Source organism: Centroberyx affinis, unplaced genomic scaffold (assembly GCF_046629955.1).
Source record: "Centroberyx affinis isolate AG114_WGS23_722 - 3 ecotype Tasmania unplaced genomic scaffold, CSIRO-AGI_Caff_v1 ptg003521l_1, whole genome shotgun sequence".
Lineage (NCBI taxonomy): Eukaryota > Metazoa > Chordata > Actinopteri > Beryciformes > Berycidae > Centroberyx > Centroberyx affinis.
In genome coordinates this window covers 139,175-154,709 of record NW_027281466.1, presented here as the reverse complement: position 1 = coordinate 154,709, position 15,535 = coordinate 139,175, and the positions used below count along the sequence as shown (strand labels likewise).

The 15,535-nt window shown below is 41.6% G+C and overlaps 1 protein-coding gene across 1 annotated transcript in view; it reads right to left on the bottom strand.

The window, feature by feature from the left end:
- The window catches only part of plekha5 (pleckstrin homology domain containing, family A member 5), a 164,259-nt gene that overhangs the window by 37,436 nt on the left and 111,288 nt on the right, over window positions 1-15,535 (bottom strand). Inside the window, exons 5-7 of the mRNA XM_071539810.1 lie at window positions 11,432-11,485; window positions 3,246-3,414; window positions 598-702 (exon numbers count right to left, since the gene is read on the bottom strand). Of these exons, the coding sequence (XP_071395911.1) occupies window positions 598-702; window positions 3,246-3,414; window positions 11,432-11,485 (328 nt within the window). The remainder of the gene's footprint in view (window positions 1-597; window positions 703-3,245; window positions 3,415-11,431; window positions 11,486-15,535) is intronic.

The following is a 15,535-nucleotide window of genomic DNA, read 5'->3' as shown; positions in this document are numbered from 1 at the left end:
TTTGGAACATAATTAAATTTGTGGCAGAGGACCGTATTTCAATTCATTATTTGTCCACAGCACATATATCGGCCTTTCAGAGTTCGCGTTCATTTCACGTATTTGTGTGAGATCATGTTGGCCTCAAGCTCGGTTAACGTTAGCTAACGTGCGGTCGAGCCCGGCGGTGGAAACAGCATCCTCCCATTTTCTTGAGTTCCACAAGTATTAAGTATTTGGCAGCTTTGGGCTTGTCGGTTTCACTTCATACTCATTACTTTAGAAGTGAAGTGATTTAAGACATGTGAAACTGTCGTGTGTGTGTGTGGATGAATGCATCGAAAACAATAATTACTGCATTTTCAAGTTTTTGTTGTTTGCACTGATAACAGCCTATAATGCAAGTTAATCTGTGTGCCATTCTTGCCATTGTAGATCTGCCCCCCCCCCCCCCCCCCCCTCTATCTGAAGAGCTGTACATGCGTCATTGACAGAACTATGTCAAATGAATTCAATCAATCTATTTCATTTGTAAACACTTCCACTTATCCCCACACACACACACACACACACACGCCAACACATCCTGTTCACTCTGCTGAAGCCTGTCTGCTGTACCTGTTTGTAAAGCCAGTTGCTCCTGACCACCGGGGCATTGGGGTTTCTCTTGATGGAGTTGGACCTCTTGCCAAAGTTGTGAACTTTTTTGGAAGACCTTGAGGGCTGTTGAAATACATGAATGAATAATGAACGTAGAGAAACATTATAAACAGTATAGATAATTCTGCATATTCAGTATGTGACCCATTGCCTTGAATCCAGGCTCATTTAACTCATTTTACATCAGAAAAAGTCTGATCAAAATACTTTTTTTTTTTATCAATAATTAATAATTCAAACAAAATTATTTATAGACCTCTATTATGCATCTATGAAAACAAAAACAGCCTATCTCCCACACTGTGCCTGTTTTTACATGTTGGATCCCATATAGAGTAGATAGAGAACTCCAGATAAAGATATAGAGTGTTTATATACAGTATAGTATCAGCTTTGCTCCCCCCATCCAAATACAAAGATCTAACACAAGTGTTTGGTGCATTGGTTGGAGGAAAGCTAGTATACAAATAAAGCAGCTTTTCCAGCAGCTATAAAAAGCAACAAGAGAGGAAGATGTATTCAGCTCATTAAACAAAGCATATTCCACATCCCCCATATATCATGGCTCACTTACTGAAAAATGCAGCAGTGCAGTAAGGCCGGGTGATGCGGCCAAAAATCTTATGCTATTTTCTTTTTTTTCTTATATCAGTCAGTAACAATAACAGACAATAACCAATGCTACAGAGAGTCAAAATTTAACATAAATAGGACAAAATTACCATACAAAAAATACAACATAAATACTACTGTGTTATTTCTGAAAACATGAAAATATACAGTATATATATATTTTTAAGTCTAAATCAAAAAATAAAATGCGTGAATAAAATCAACACCATGTATATTTCTTGATAACAGCCTGATAAAACATGACTAAATGAACATATACTGTCTAGTGTCTCTAATTTTTGTTTAAATATCTTTAGATGTAGTAGACAAAATGTCTAAATGGGAAAAGCTTGTTTGTTACTTGACTGTCTTTTTTTAGCAGCACTTGCCTGCATGCTGTCATTGTGATGTTAAGTTGTTTTTGGCACAACTTAATTATTTATTAATTATTTATTATTTATTTCCCAGTGTTAACGTGGAAAATGTTACCCCCCAAAATTGTGTTTTTATCAACCTGCCCTAAAATGCAGCCTCTTTTTTCCAAAGGCATTCTGTGTGTCATTCATGAAAGTGTGTTTTTTTTTTTTTTGCACGTGTGTCTCGAGCAAAGCAGAGAGCTGGACCCGTACAGCTCGGTCATAAATAATGACTGCTCATGAATGCATAAAGATATGCGGTGTTATACTTTCTTTTGGTCAGTGTAAGCAGAAGTAACACATCACTTATTCATGAAAGCACAGAACCTCTGATTTGATCTACCCATGCATATTTATTTCCCGGTTTATTAACCATTTATAAACGGACACGCTGTATAATCTAACGCCGCAGTGACCCGTGCAAGACGACGCGCTCGCCGCTAATATAGCTGAGTCCGCCTGCCCCGTGTTCCCCGCTCCCCAGACAGAAATGAACGGTAATTACACAACCAGGGACCGATTCCACTGAGGAAAGTCACTGGGAGTCGGTGGCAGCTGAACGTCATCATGGCTCAGCATGTTGCCGTTAAACAGGACCTCGGTCTCACCTCTAGCACGGCCTCGTGGGATCGGGGTCGCTTCCCGTGAGGACACATCGACTCTTTGCGGACAGTAAAAGGAATGAAACATGTCGAAGCTGCATGTCAGTGGGAATGATGAACGTTTCCTTCAATGTATTCCTTCCATTCATTCTAAGCATAATCAATACAGAACAACTGAATGTACAAAATATTAGAGACATCTTCCTGATATTGAGTTGCAGCCTCTTTTGCATAATCTACATCTCAATTGTCTCAAAAGATCTGTATTTAACTGCTTCTCTTTATCTCCATCTCCTCCTTTGTGACTGGTAGAGATTTAATAAGGGGAATCAATAAGGGATAATGGCCTTTTTTTTTTGTCTGGCTTTTACCTTCAAAGTTTCCCTAATATGTTGAACATTCATTGTAGTATTGTATACTAGTATGGTGTGATATAGCTTTCTTCATACTCTCTTTTACAAGTATTAGTTAATTTGTTACTTACCTGAAAAAGTAACTAGTTAAGTTACAAAGTTACTCTTTATTAAAGTAACTTGTTAGACTACTTTTGCGTTAACCGCTTACAAAACATGCTGTAGAAATATGGCTTGCGTTGCCAAGTGTGTTGTCGGTCATCGTTTTAAAATGCAAGACTGGTGTTCTGTTTTTAAAGCGGTAGTAACTTGTGATTGTCATTATTTTTTACATTTTATAGATGAAACGATTAATCGATTAATTGAAAAATAGTTAGTTAGTTAGTTGCAGCCCTAGAAAGGTATTGTATAGTGTAGTATGGTATGGAACAGTAGTGTAGTACAGTACAATATTCTCAGGATTGATAAAACTATGTATTTGAAGTGTTCCCGGGTAAGAGCACCAGCTAAATACCTCTTACTGTAAATGTAAGAGGTGTGAGTCAGGTGACGGACCCATCAGCCGCCCCCACTGACCCCACTGACCCCACTGACCCCCCTGACCCCACTGTGCTGTGACTGACCCGTGAGGAGGAGCAGGTGGTGGTGGTGGTGGCGGTGGTGGCGGGGCTGCCGGGGAAGGTGCTGTAGTCTGAGCCTCCGGTGTAGTTGGACGCCTCGCTCATGGTGCTCATGGGACGCTCCTTCTTGTCACTGCTGCTGCCCTGCTCCGACGAAGCCTTGGGGGCCGTCCTGAGACAGGGGGAGAGAGACAGAGGGAGAGAATGAGACAGAGAGAGAGAGAGAGAGAGACAGAGAGAGAGAGAGACATTCACCTTGTAAGTAGAGAATGTACCAAGCAGCACATTAGGTAAGAGCTTTAGGGTGCGATCACCTACAGTTTGTTTTCTTTGAAGTAGAGTGGAAGTTTACTTTGTTGCACTTTTGTATTTGGTTCGTTTAGGTTCACCCTTCCCAATTACAAGTAAACCAGGGCTTAGGGTAACAAAAGTCACATGACTCACAAGTAGCTCATGTATTGGACAGAGTTTTGGTGACCTGTCATCCTGCCAGGCTAGAGATTTTAGTGAAGGTGGGAGTCAAAGCAAATCTGATTCCAGTCTCTGTAACTTAAGATAAACATGATGGACTTGTATCCAGAACACATGAAGAAATAGCTGAATGTGAATATACTGTATGTGGTACTTTTATATCACTGTCTCTTTGTGTTTTACTGTATGTAAAGCACTTTGTAATAACAATAATACATTTTATTTATATAGCGCTTTCTCAATAACTCGAAGCATTTCACAGCATAAAAACAGCATTAAAAAACAGTTTAAGTTTAAAACAGTGTAAATATGAAGTACTTTATAAACATTGTTTTTAGAAAACAGCTATAAAATAAAGTTATTATTATTATTGTTATTCAGTCCAGACTGCGGTTTGCCCTTGGTTCATTTTGTTATGCTAGGCTTTCCAAGCATGAGGCTATCAGACGTCAACATCTGTCTACTTTTACCCATAAACCCTTGTGTTTAGGGGTTGTTTCCTGTAGTTCTCTCTCCTAATGAGCCGCACCACAGTTCTCTTGTTAGAGGACTGAGACTCATATTTTCAGGCGTCTCTGTGTCGTTATTTGGTGCCACCTGAGTTCGAATGGCATTGTTCTCACCTGGACAAACAAACCGAACTAAAGGAGGAAACTAAAGGAGAGTTTGAGTGAGCCGCTCATGCCTGGTGTGAAATCACCCTCAGTTGAGTTAGTTCAGTCTGCTGAAATAATGGGTAAATGTGTGAGTTTGCGGGCAGATGTGCGCGGGCATGTGTGTGTGTGTTTGTGTGTGTGTGTGTGTGTGTGTGTGTGTGTGCTGTATCCTGGCTGAATATGCTCCAAGATGACAGAGAGGAGTCGCTAATCTCCGGGGCAGATTCTGCCTCCATGTCAATCTGCGAGGCCAGTCAGCCAATCAGCCGGCCTCCCACCTCATCAAGCAGAGCCTATCCTCCTCTCTTAATGACACACTATCTCTGTTAGGGCCATTAAAGAGAGGGAGAATGACAACGAGACGAGAGGAGGAGTGGAGGAGCAGAGCAGGCGCGAACGAGTGTGAGCAGAGCGGGGAGAGATGGAGCAAGAGAACAAGAGAAATGGAGATAAAGAGAGTGAGAGCGAGAGACAGAGGGAGGGAGTTCGCCGCATGAATCACAGCTATTATTCTGTGGGTGTCACCTCTGATATATGCCTCCACGTCCAACCAATTTAAATGGCCTGCCAACTTGGCCTGACAAATTGAACCAGCTCAAAGTTTTTCGCCCCAGTCGAGTGGAAGGACAATAGCTAATGCGAGAAAAAGAAAGTTCAAGGTCCCCGAGTCTGATTAAAACTACGGTGCAGTGACAGCTTTATCTCCGCTCGCAAGGTCAGCAGAACGTTAGCAAAGCATGTCGATGAATCTCATTGTTTTTCGCAAATGAAAATATAGCTAGTTCCTATTCAAATGTATCGTCAAGACGGCGGCGGCGGCGGCAGCGTCCTGCATCTTGTGTTTCCCGCAGATGTAAGCTCCATTTGTATTCCGTGTGATTCCACGTTGTTATCGTTGCGGACGCCACGCGACACGCAGGGTTTTTTTTTTTTATTACTTCTGCCCCACAGTGTAGCGCCGGGTTTCTGAGACTCAGAGCCCGGGACCGCTGCCAGTCCCTTAGAAAAGATTCTTAAGTAACACGAGGTCATGTAATAGTTCCCACACCTGTGTGCAATGCAAAGACCGGTTTTGTACAGAGCTACGTCTTATTGGAATACGCTACCATGTTCCCTAAAAAATAAACCAACTAGCAAAACTTGTTTTAAAAAGTGGATTCTTTTGAGATAAGTGACCTATCTACTGTTTTCTGGTGTTTGACTGTATGTCTTTTGGTCTTGTTGGTTTCCTGGTTGTTTTGTTTTGTTTTGTTTACTCTGTCTTGTTCCGTTTGTTTCAATTCTGCGCCTGAGTGCTCTCCTTCCTGGTGGTAACGGAGTTTTGTTTTGTTCTATTTTTATTTTGTTTTCTCTGTTTATTGTTAGTATTATTATCATTGTTGTTGTATTGGAGTGATTTCGAGTCGAGAGTGTTCGGTGAGGGTATGGGGTGATCTGAGGGGTGCTGGGTGGGTGTGAGGGGAATCTGGGTTTTGGGTGAGAGGTATGAGGGTTGTGTTGTTGACTGTTCTATGTATGTTGTGTATTGATGTTGTGTTTCTTTTTTATATTTTATGTGTGAACCCCAGGAAGAAACTAATGGGGATCCGAATAAAGAATAAAGATACTGCTGAACGCTGCCTGGGCTGGTGACCTGGTACACAACAACATTTAGTATTTTTTATTAAAGCTATCTCTGAAGATGGAAGACATGGACAGACAACACAAACGTATGCCAGTGTCTCAAAACGGTTGAGAAATGCTAGCTTGCAGTGCACGTCTAACTGACCAATCGCTTTCTTTTGCTGCATAACCGCCCAGCCGCCAATTGCCTGCAAGACAAATGTGCGGGACGGCGATTTCTTTGGTGGAAGGTGTGTGTTATCTGCTCAAACTGCCTCTGAGACCTACAGAGGCACTTAAAGTTCAGTGTGTGGTCCCAGTTTTGCGAGACATACACACACACACACACACAGACACACACTCACATACAGGCTGATGCTGCTGATAAAAATGTCGGTGTGTCTCCCAGGAGCGCCTTCTGTGTTCGTCCCGCATTGCTGATTAGATAAGATGACCACAGTAACAAGCTCCTGGGTGAAAAATTGACGTTTTTATCTCTCCTACCAGCACTTTCTATGCCGTCGCAGAAGCTACCTAACTTACCTCCCTCTACCTTGTTTTCACCTCACCTCTCTCCTGCATGTCATTCATTCCTCCTGCACATTCCTCCCCTCCTGTTCTGTAGCAGTATTCAAAACTGCAGCCCGTCGTCCGTAATCCCTAATTAAAACTAGTTTAATGTTAGAGCGCATTAGCGGATCTTTTTTATTTTCGCTGATAATCTCGTTCGCAGAGCCGCCCCAGCCCACTCAGCATCTTTTGGCTTCCTCGCCGCCAACAGGGAACCCACGTCTTCGCAAATTAAATGTTGGAAAATTGAAAGAGTAAAATTGACTCTATTGTAAAATATCAAACAGAAATATCAAGCCCTTATCGTGTCAGTACAGAAAAAATATTCCTAAATTTAGCTTTAAATGTCAAATTACCATTAGAAAAGAGGCAAAATGTATTCAGAAGATTTAAATTTGTCTCCAGAAAAGTTGATGCCATCCATTTGACCCGTTCAGCATTTCAGCGGCCTTTACATAATGAATTTTTAAATAGGAAATTTTGTATAGTGCTGGATATTTGCAACAGTTATCCATCCCTCAGTTCGGCAAAACCACTTAAGGCTAGTTAGCTTGTCACATTTAATACTTAACACTTAATAGGGGTTAAATTACTGGCATTAGTTAAGAGCTGCAGCGGTGAATTGAACTTATGGCTAATTATGCCTTTTAGAGTAGTTTAGGGACATGAAGGCCCCAATCCAAATTTCACACAGGGCTTCCCAAAAGCTACACAAGCAGGTCGGCCCCTGCTGCAGCGGCTAACTGTTATTACATTAATTTGTCAGTGTTTACATTGTACTCAGCTCCAATTTCATGCCATACTCTCTTTCTCTATTGATGCAGAAGAGAACCTCACATCAAACTGAATGCCAATATTTGCCAGTTTCAATTTTCCCTGCTCAAATGTACACATATATATCTAGTGGTACATGACATAGGACCGCTTCACCCATTTTCAGCCTTATCTCTATGTAATTGTCATAGTATGGCATGCTTATATAAACCATTACACTCGTCAAATACGCTCTGCATCTCATAGGCAGGCTCTATTCACCACCATTTCTTGGTACGGGCCGAACAGTAGCAAGAAATACTACAACAACACAGTTTAGTTTTCCTGGTGTCAAAGTCTCACAGTTTTATCTGGTAAAAATGAATGATTAATGATTAATGATTGATTGTCTTGAAGACGAAATTAGTCTTTCTTGCTACTGCTCAGCCCGTGCTTGCATCATCAGGTGAAGGATTTGGGAGGATGAATGTGAAGAGATACAAAGAGTATTGACAACTGTAATGGTGAATATAGGCATGTCACACTATGGCAAATTAATAGAGATAAGGTTGAAGATCTGCAAAGGCTTTTTCTGAAATGTTAGGGTCCAGTCCTCATTTCAGCACAGATCTGATCCACCTAGCAGCATTTATTTTCACATTAACACAATTTCAACTTCTAAAACTTCTCATTCCTTTAACTTCACACTGCTGACAGATGTGTTTCCTACAGTCTGGTTTCAAAAGACAACATTTAAAAAAAAAAAAAAAAGTGCTACTTAGTGGACTGAATATTTGCCGAAATGAGGATTGGATGCTCTACAAGGTGTGTATGAAAGCAAGGAACCATTTAACTGCCAAACTTGGCCGCACAGTTTGACGTGACGCTCTCTCCTACATGAAGAAGAAAAGTGCGCATTAGAGCGAGGTTCATCAATGTGTTCAAATCTCCTAACACGCCCACAGCTTCAGCTTGGGGGATGAACGTGCGAGACTGTTCACTCACAGCAGCCCGGTGACCCCGGCTGACTTTAAACCACTCATCACAGTATCCAGAGTCAGAATACATTCATTATGAAATATTTTTCGGCCTGGCTGTCAGCATTAAGATATACCATTCTCAATTGCCCGTGTGTGAAGTCTCTGTAAGCGATGGCATTTAGCCTTTAGAAAACAGGGAGCCATTGTGCCAGAGGCGGATGTTCTGAAATTGCTCCCATTTTGTGGTTATGTCAGTGGCGGTGAATTGTCGGCCAATTGATTGTGTGTGAGAGAGGAGGCCATCACTTGCCTCTGGTGACAAGAGCCCTACAACTAAGGCAGGGTGACTACACACATACAATCGCCCACTGATCGCATAGCCAATCTCTCTTTTCCCCCTTCTCTTTTTTAATCCTTCCCACTGTCTCATCTCATCTCCCTTTTCATCTTTCAATTGCTCGGCTATCTTACCCTTTATTAACCTTTCTTCTCTTTCTCTCGCTCCCTTCACCCTAACCCTTCCCATGCTCTTTCCTTTTTGCCGGTCTGTTTATTCTCGCTCCAGTGACTCGCTGATGAAACCGGTGAGCGCGGCTGATACTGGCCGTTACGCCAGCCATCTAAGCGGGATCAGAAAGCTTATAGGAACGAGCAAAATGGGAGTTTTCCCCTGATCCATTTGTTTGTGGTGAGGCTTCCCAGCGGTGGAGGCACCAGTGTTTGTTTGCTCTGTATGTTTCTGATGTTACTGACAAATTCTATTTAAGCCGAGTGTCCTAATTTGTTCTTTGGTCTGTGTGTTATCTTGCTTTGTGGTTTCAGCCATAGAGCAATTTCTCACTGTGAAAACAACAAAATAACTTGTACTGTGAATGCTACTATTGCCATTACTCCTCCTCCTACTACTACTCCTACTACTACTACTCCTACTCCTACTACTCCTACCACTCCTAATACTCCTACTACTACTCCTACTACTCCTACTACCACTCCTACTACTCCTACTCCTACTACTACTCCTACTACTCCTACCACTCCCAATACTCCTACTCCTACCACTCCTACTACTCCTACTACTCCTCCTACTACTACTCCGACTCCGACTCCTCCTACTTCTACTACTCCTACTACTACTAGTCCTTCTCCTACTACTAGTCCTACTACTCCTACTACTAGTCCTCCTCCTACTACTCCTCCTACTACTACTCCTACTACTCCTACTACTATTACAACAAACACTACTTTTTGACCTAAACAATGTAATAAGAGAGTCTGCCAATCAAAGGGGTAGAAAGTATCTGACTAATTACCTATTTAAGTATAAACTGGTGTTTTTTTAAGTTTGTGCCAATGATCTAGGTTGCCCCTCTCATCTATAGCCTTCCTGGTTTGTCTGCACACAGTCAGTGTAGTAGGAGGTATCAGCGCTCTTTTCCTCCCTTCAGAAGAAGACATTTGCTGCCATTCATTCTTAGTTCAATATGAAAAATAACTTCCACAGAGCGAGAGAATCCATCACAGTAAACATGAAGCCAGAATTTGATTTTGTTAAAGTTTCTGTCATATGGTTATTTCATTGTGCCCAAGTTGAGAGGCAACTTTCATTATCAGTGTGCACATTATGTCACACATTATGTTACTGTCAATCTCAGGGAAATAATCCCTGCAAAACATGTCGCCTTACAAACTGTACTGTCACATCCATGTGTTTTTATTTAGGGCGTCTTTGCAGCTAAATTCAAGCTAGGTTTCATACGGTAAAGTATGAACTTTAAAAAACAGTGAAAAATGAGAATATGTTAAAAAAAAAATCTAATTATATGCAGTATGCATTGGGGGAAATTGTAAACTAGAAGTAGGCAGAAATGGGCTATAACTCAAAATGACACCGGTATTCTCCTTTAAGGTAATTTCCTGTACCGATTCATGTTTGCATTTTAAGCGACATTATCCTCTAGCTGTGAGAATTACTTGAGGTGTATTTTTCAATAATGGAACTCTCCTCCCTTTTATGTGTCTGGATTGGATCAATAAGTCTTAGTTTTTCTAAGAGACTTAGCTGTGAGCTGGGAGGAGAAAGAGATTCATTCACATAGGATTGCTTACTGTGTTGTGATGTGTTAGTTGGTTCCTCTAGCTTTTATACCCTGTCTGAGTGTGCGTGTGTGTGTGTGTGTGTGTGTGTGTATGCGAGCAGTGAGAAAAGCACGGTAGCAGTCTGTCACTCTCTGAGCCCACTTGATGTCATCATTTCAGAAGTAATACAAGCCACTGCTGAGGGAATAAAGGGTTTAATTTGATTCAGACGGCAACAAAGCGTTAGTTCCTATCAAATTACACACTGGGTTATTATTCAGCAAGGAAAGTTTTACTTTGCCAGCCGCATGCTGGAGACAGATCACATGGCATACACATTAATCATCCAGAATATCCCTTTGCATTAGCGTGGCATAGCGGATCATCAGGCAATTCAACACACGCAGAGTCTGAAATAAAGTTAGTGTTAGAAAGAGGCAGAAAAAAAGAAGAAGAAGAAGAATTTCCAAGCAGAGGAATGAATCCTGGAATAAAAGATGAATGCAGCTCAAGACAAAGCTTAAAGAGGCATCCTGACTGGTTTTGAATTATAGTCTGAATAAAAAATAGTTACCAGGCAACTGGAAAACTGGAAAAATCATTACATTGATTGTTTACTTACCTGAAAAATGTCTCCTTATCATGAATAGCATTCCACTATAAAATCAACAGATTAGGCTGATACTCACCAAGATTTAGATGACTGTTTGTTTTAAACTTGCACATGGTTCACATGGATTTACATTTACACACTAGACTGTCAGGTTGGTTTACGCTTACACCGATTAAGACCTTAATCTGAAGGAATTTACATGGCAATTGCTATAGTATTGCTTCAATCAGATCAGATTATTAGTGTGCATGCAAACGTATCCAAAGCTAACAAGCTGTTTTTCAGTTAAGGGCCATTCAAAGGGAAATCCAAAGCTGTTTTTTCAGTTAAGGGGCGCAACAAAGCAGCAACTTCAAGTTTTCAAGTCACTAACAATAGCAGACTAACATTCAAAACATCAAGGCTGATAGGGAAACTAAAGCCAAAGCAATTCTTCAGACCCGCGTTAATGGTGTGGAGGTTCATTACCTGGTGAGAGCCTCTACGGGCTTGTCAGGGTGGACAAGCTTTCCACAACTCACACTAGAAACAGAACAAGGGAGGGGGAGAGGATGACAAAATAAAAATAAATCATATAGCGTCAGGTTCAACTCAAATTCAGTCGTGGTATACATGATAAAAAAAACTGAATTTGAAATCATAACATTAGGGAAAACATGAAACAATAAGTGAATGAAGGTACTTCTCACATTGGGCAACTGTAAAATGTTTTGGTTTTGTATGCACAAACGGATGGTGGTTAGATTTACGTGTGTGTATGTGTGTCTGTGAGTATGTGTGTGTCCATTTGATAGCAGGAAGCTGTAGCAGTCAAACCCAAAACACTTTGTTGTTTTAAACACCAATCTATCAGTCCCTCCCTTCAGGCAATCTGTTTATTAATTTAAAGCCATGCTATTTCTCCTTCGGCTTTCCCAGACGCTGCTTTGATCAACTCATCAGCCAACCGCCGCTCAGTGGCTCCCATTAGCGTACAACCACTCCCTCTCTCTCTCTCCCTCTCTCCTTCTCTCTCTGAGATTTTCAGCCTCCTCTTCCGTCTTTCACTGTCTGTCTCGTTATCATTCAGTTTCCCCCCCCCCCTCTCCCTCTCTCTCTCTCTCTCTCTGTTGTTTGTACAATCAGACAACCGAAGACGTGAAAGCAGAATCTCTGTTAATAATTAAGGGAGGAGACAGACGGAGGAGGCAGGAACAGAGACAGAAAGAAGAAAGAGAGAGAGAGAGAGAGTGTCAAAGGGTCAGAGCTGAGGCAGACGGGTTCGACGCGTCTTTTGAAACTCCTAGGCTTCTAAACTTGTTAGGACAGGGAGACAAGTACGCCATTAACAAAACATCAGGGGGGTGAACAGAACAAGACATTAGAGAGTTGAATATATCACGAAACAGAAAAAAAAGAAAATAGAGAATCATTAACAACAGCAAGAGCTGCAGAAGCGCAGAGTACATCCTAATGAGATGAGAAGAAAACTTCCCCTGGGGATAAAAAACAACTTTTTGGATCTGGATATTATGAATCTCTTAATTTTAGCTTCTTATCACTGAGTGACATTTTAATAGGTGAAGAGTTGTGGAGAACTAACTCCCATTAAAGAGCCCGAGGCAGAGCAGGAGCACAAATCCTATTGTGATTCGGGAGAAGGAGGTGAGGAGGTGAGAGACAGTGAAGAAAGGATGGAGACAGAGTGAGACGGCGAGGGGAAAGAGGTGGAGATTTTAATCCATATAAATCGTATGTGTGTGTGTGTCTTGTGGAAACTTCACCTTGCAAAAGGTAAACTCAGTAGACTAGCTGGAGTAAGGGAGTCACCTCGAAGTTCAGCAAAAAGTCACTTTTATTAAGTGTGGAGGGAACATGTAGGGGGTGTTGAGGAAGAAATGGAAAAGTACCTGTATTAAGCAACATTCCTATACGCTCACTATATTACAAACGCATGTTGCGCTCCCAAGCTTTGTTCAAACCCACAGAACTTTATTTTATATTCTAGTCATGATCCCAAGGTTTCCAAAGATACCAAATATGTCATACTGAATTACAGAGAAACATGTATAAAATGATGCACAAACATCTAGATTTTTTTCCATTTGATGTAATGGTGCAGCCATAAAAACATGGCGTCTTGTATTTGAATATTTCACTCACAATATCAGCAGCTAGAGCTTCAAGAAAGCGTTGGAGCGAGCAGATACAGAATAGGGATGTGACACTGTTGTACAGTATGGACATTTTTCTTTTTCCTAACTTTAAGGGAAATTTAAGGGAAGTCGAGAAAGTCGGGGTGCAAGGGCTTAATATATAACCTTTGACCCATATTTACACCTTTTTTATGTAACATCTTGTGTGTACAAAACTGTGGGCCTGGAATGTGCAAAATGCCCAAATCTAATGGAAAACATTGACAAAATAATAACTTGTCTTAGAAGAAGGTGCTCAGCTCTTATTACTCGTCTCTTTAAAGTGCTACAACTATAATTATCATTGGTTGTTCAGTCTTGTTCATATGATCTTATACTTTTTGACCAATAGCTGTATTATATTCTATCTGCATTAACATAATCGTGAATATTCAACACTCTGAAACTCTAATCTAATCATCTAGATTTTGAGTTCCTTGACTCCCAGCCTGCAGATTGAATAAACCAAAGTCAAAATGCCACTCTCGCAGCAGGAGTTTTCTTCCACAGGGGAGAGAGGGAAAGTGTTCTTCCTGGTCAGGGTGTCATCATGGAGGAGAAAAGAAGCGAGGCTGGACACTAGTACAGTAATGGCGTCCAACTCCATTCCAAGCTGCGGTCGGTCCCACTTAAACCACCAGGTTCCTCCATCGCGAAACTCACTAATCCCCGAACAAAATTCAATCCACACCTTCAGCCCGACCGGTTCCAGAAAATCCACAACAGTGCACCAGTTGGCAACGGCGACAAGAGAGCATTAACAGCGTTTACCGCACCATGGGGGTGAAGGCGGTTCTGACCTGTTGAGTCCCGGTGCAGCTCCGAGGCTCCGGGGCTTTCTTCTGCTCGGAGGGAGCTAGAGGAGATTACTGGAAATCGGTGAACGCGAGCGCACACGTGGCTAACTTCCCGAGCGCAGGGCAGATCACCGGGGTAATACCTGCCCATCGATTTTCTTTCCCAGCGGTCTACGGCGGGAGAACGGGTGCTGTCCGTAGCGCTGAAAGTATTCCTTCCTTTACCCTGCATTCACACTGTGAGAAACTCGGTCAATGGATTGCTCCGTTCTGATCGATTGTGGAGAGAGCCTCTGACTGCACGATGTAGTGGTCTGCAGCTACAAAGTTCGAACAGGGAGACCATGCATTTTTCACTGCTTTCGTATCGCCATAACATCATAGCAGGTAGGCAGCATTACTCAAAAATAAGCAGAAAGAATGAAAGAGCTTACCATCGACCCCAACGATGGATGCAACCGTTCTCCAAGCATCGTTTTTGATGCGTTTACTCCTGTAGTCTTTCAAATAAAAGTTGTAGAGAACTGGAAAGCTTTGAACGGCTGGAATCAACTTCTGTCCGTTTTGCACTTGCCAGGCTGAACTATTGCTCATGAAATTAAATCACACCGGCAGGGAAACAAGCAGGCGCGGAAATCTGATTGGCTGTTAATGGCGGATGACCGTGAAAAGTTCGGTCGTGGCTTTTCTCAGCTGACAAGCTTGTTGACGTCCACACATCGGCCGAGTTTGCCTTGTCGCTCATCTTAATAGGAGATGAATGGACTTCAGGCGACGTGTTGATTGTGTTGCTCGCAGTGTGATTGCACGGATAGAGCAATGGAGCAACAATGGAGCACTGTGGCACCACTGTATACAGTACTGTGCAAAAGTCTTAGGCACCCTAGGTTTTTTATATAAATTTCTTAGAAGTCTTAGATGTTTATTTGTTTTCTGCATTAGTGTGCCAGTAGACTGCTGTTTAGTGTAAATTTTTGATATTCAGAAACTTTTCATTTCATTAGTTTTCTTCGCATTAGCATCTTCGCTTTATGGATATCTTTGACATAATGCCTAAGACTTTTGCACAGTACTGTATGTGTGTGTGTGTGTGTGTGTGTGTGTGCATGCATACACATGATGCTTTGACATTGTGTAGCAGTGTATAAAATATAGAGAAATTGCAGGACCGATACATAGAGTCAGTTGCAATTGTTATTGTTGATATTTAACTTTCACACTTCAACTTTTCAAATGAGACTGAAAAAGTTTCCAAATATTCTGTGTTTCCTAATATCTAAAACCTTTGGCTTTGTAAATAACCTACTCATTCAAATATTTCATGCAATTGAGAGAGATGGGGACTGATGGAGAAAGAGAGAGAGTTTGTAGCTCATTTCAATGCAATTACATTCAAGCCTCCTGAGAGAAAATACAGCCTCCATATTTCAAACACTCTCATCTTTTCAAGAAACCAGAGAGAAAGACCAACTTGAAAAAAGATCCTCGGTCATAAAAAAGTGATGTTTCTGCATTCCACGTGCGGACACGTTTGGTGACCTCGGAGATTGAAACCAAGCAATGCTGCTTTTTAGCAATTCCTCGAGCAACGCCTGAATCGC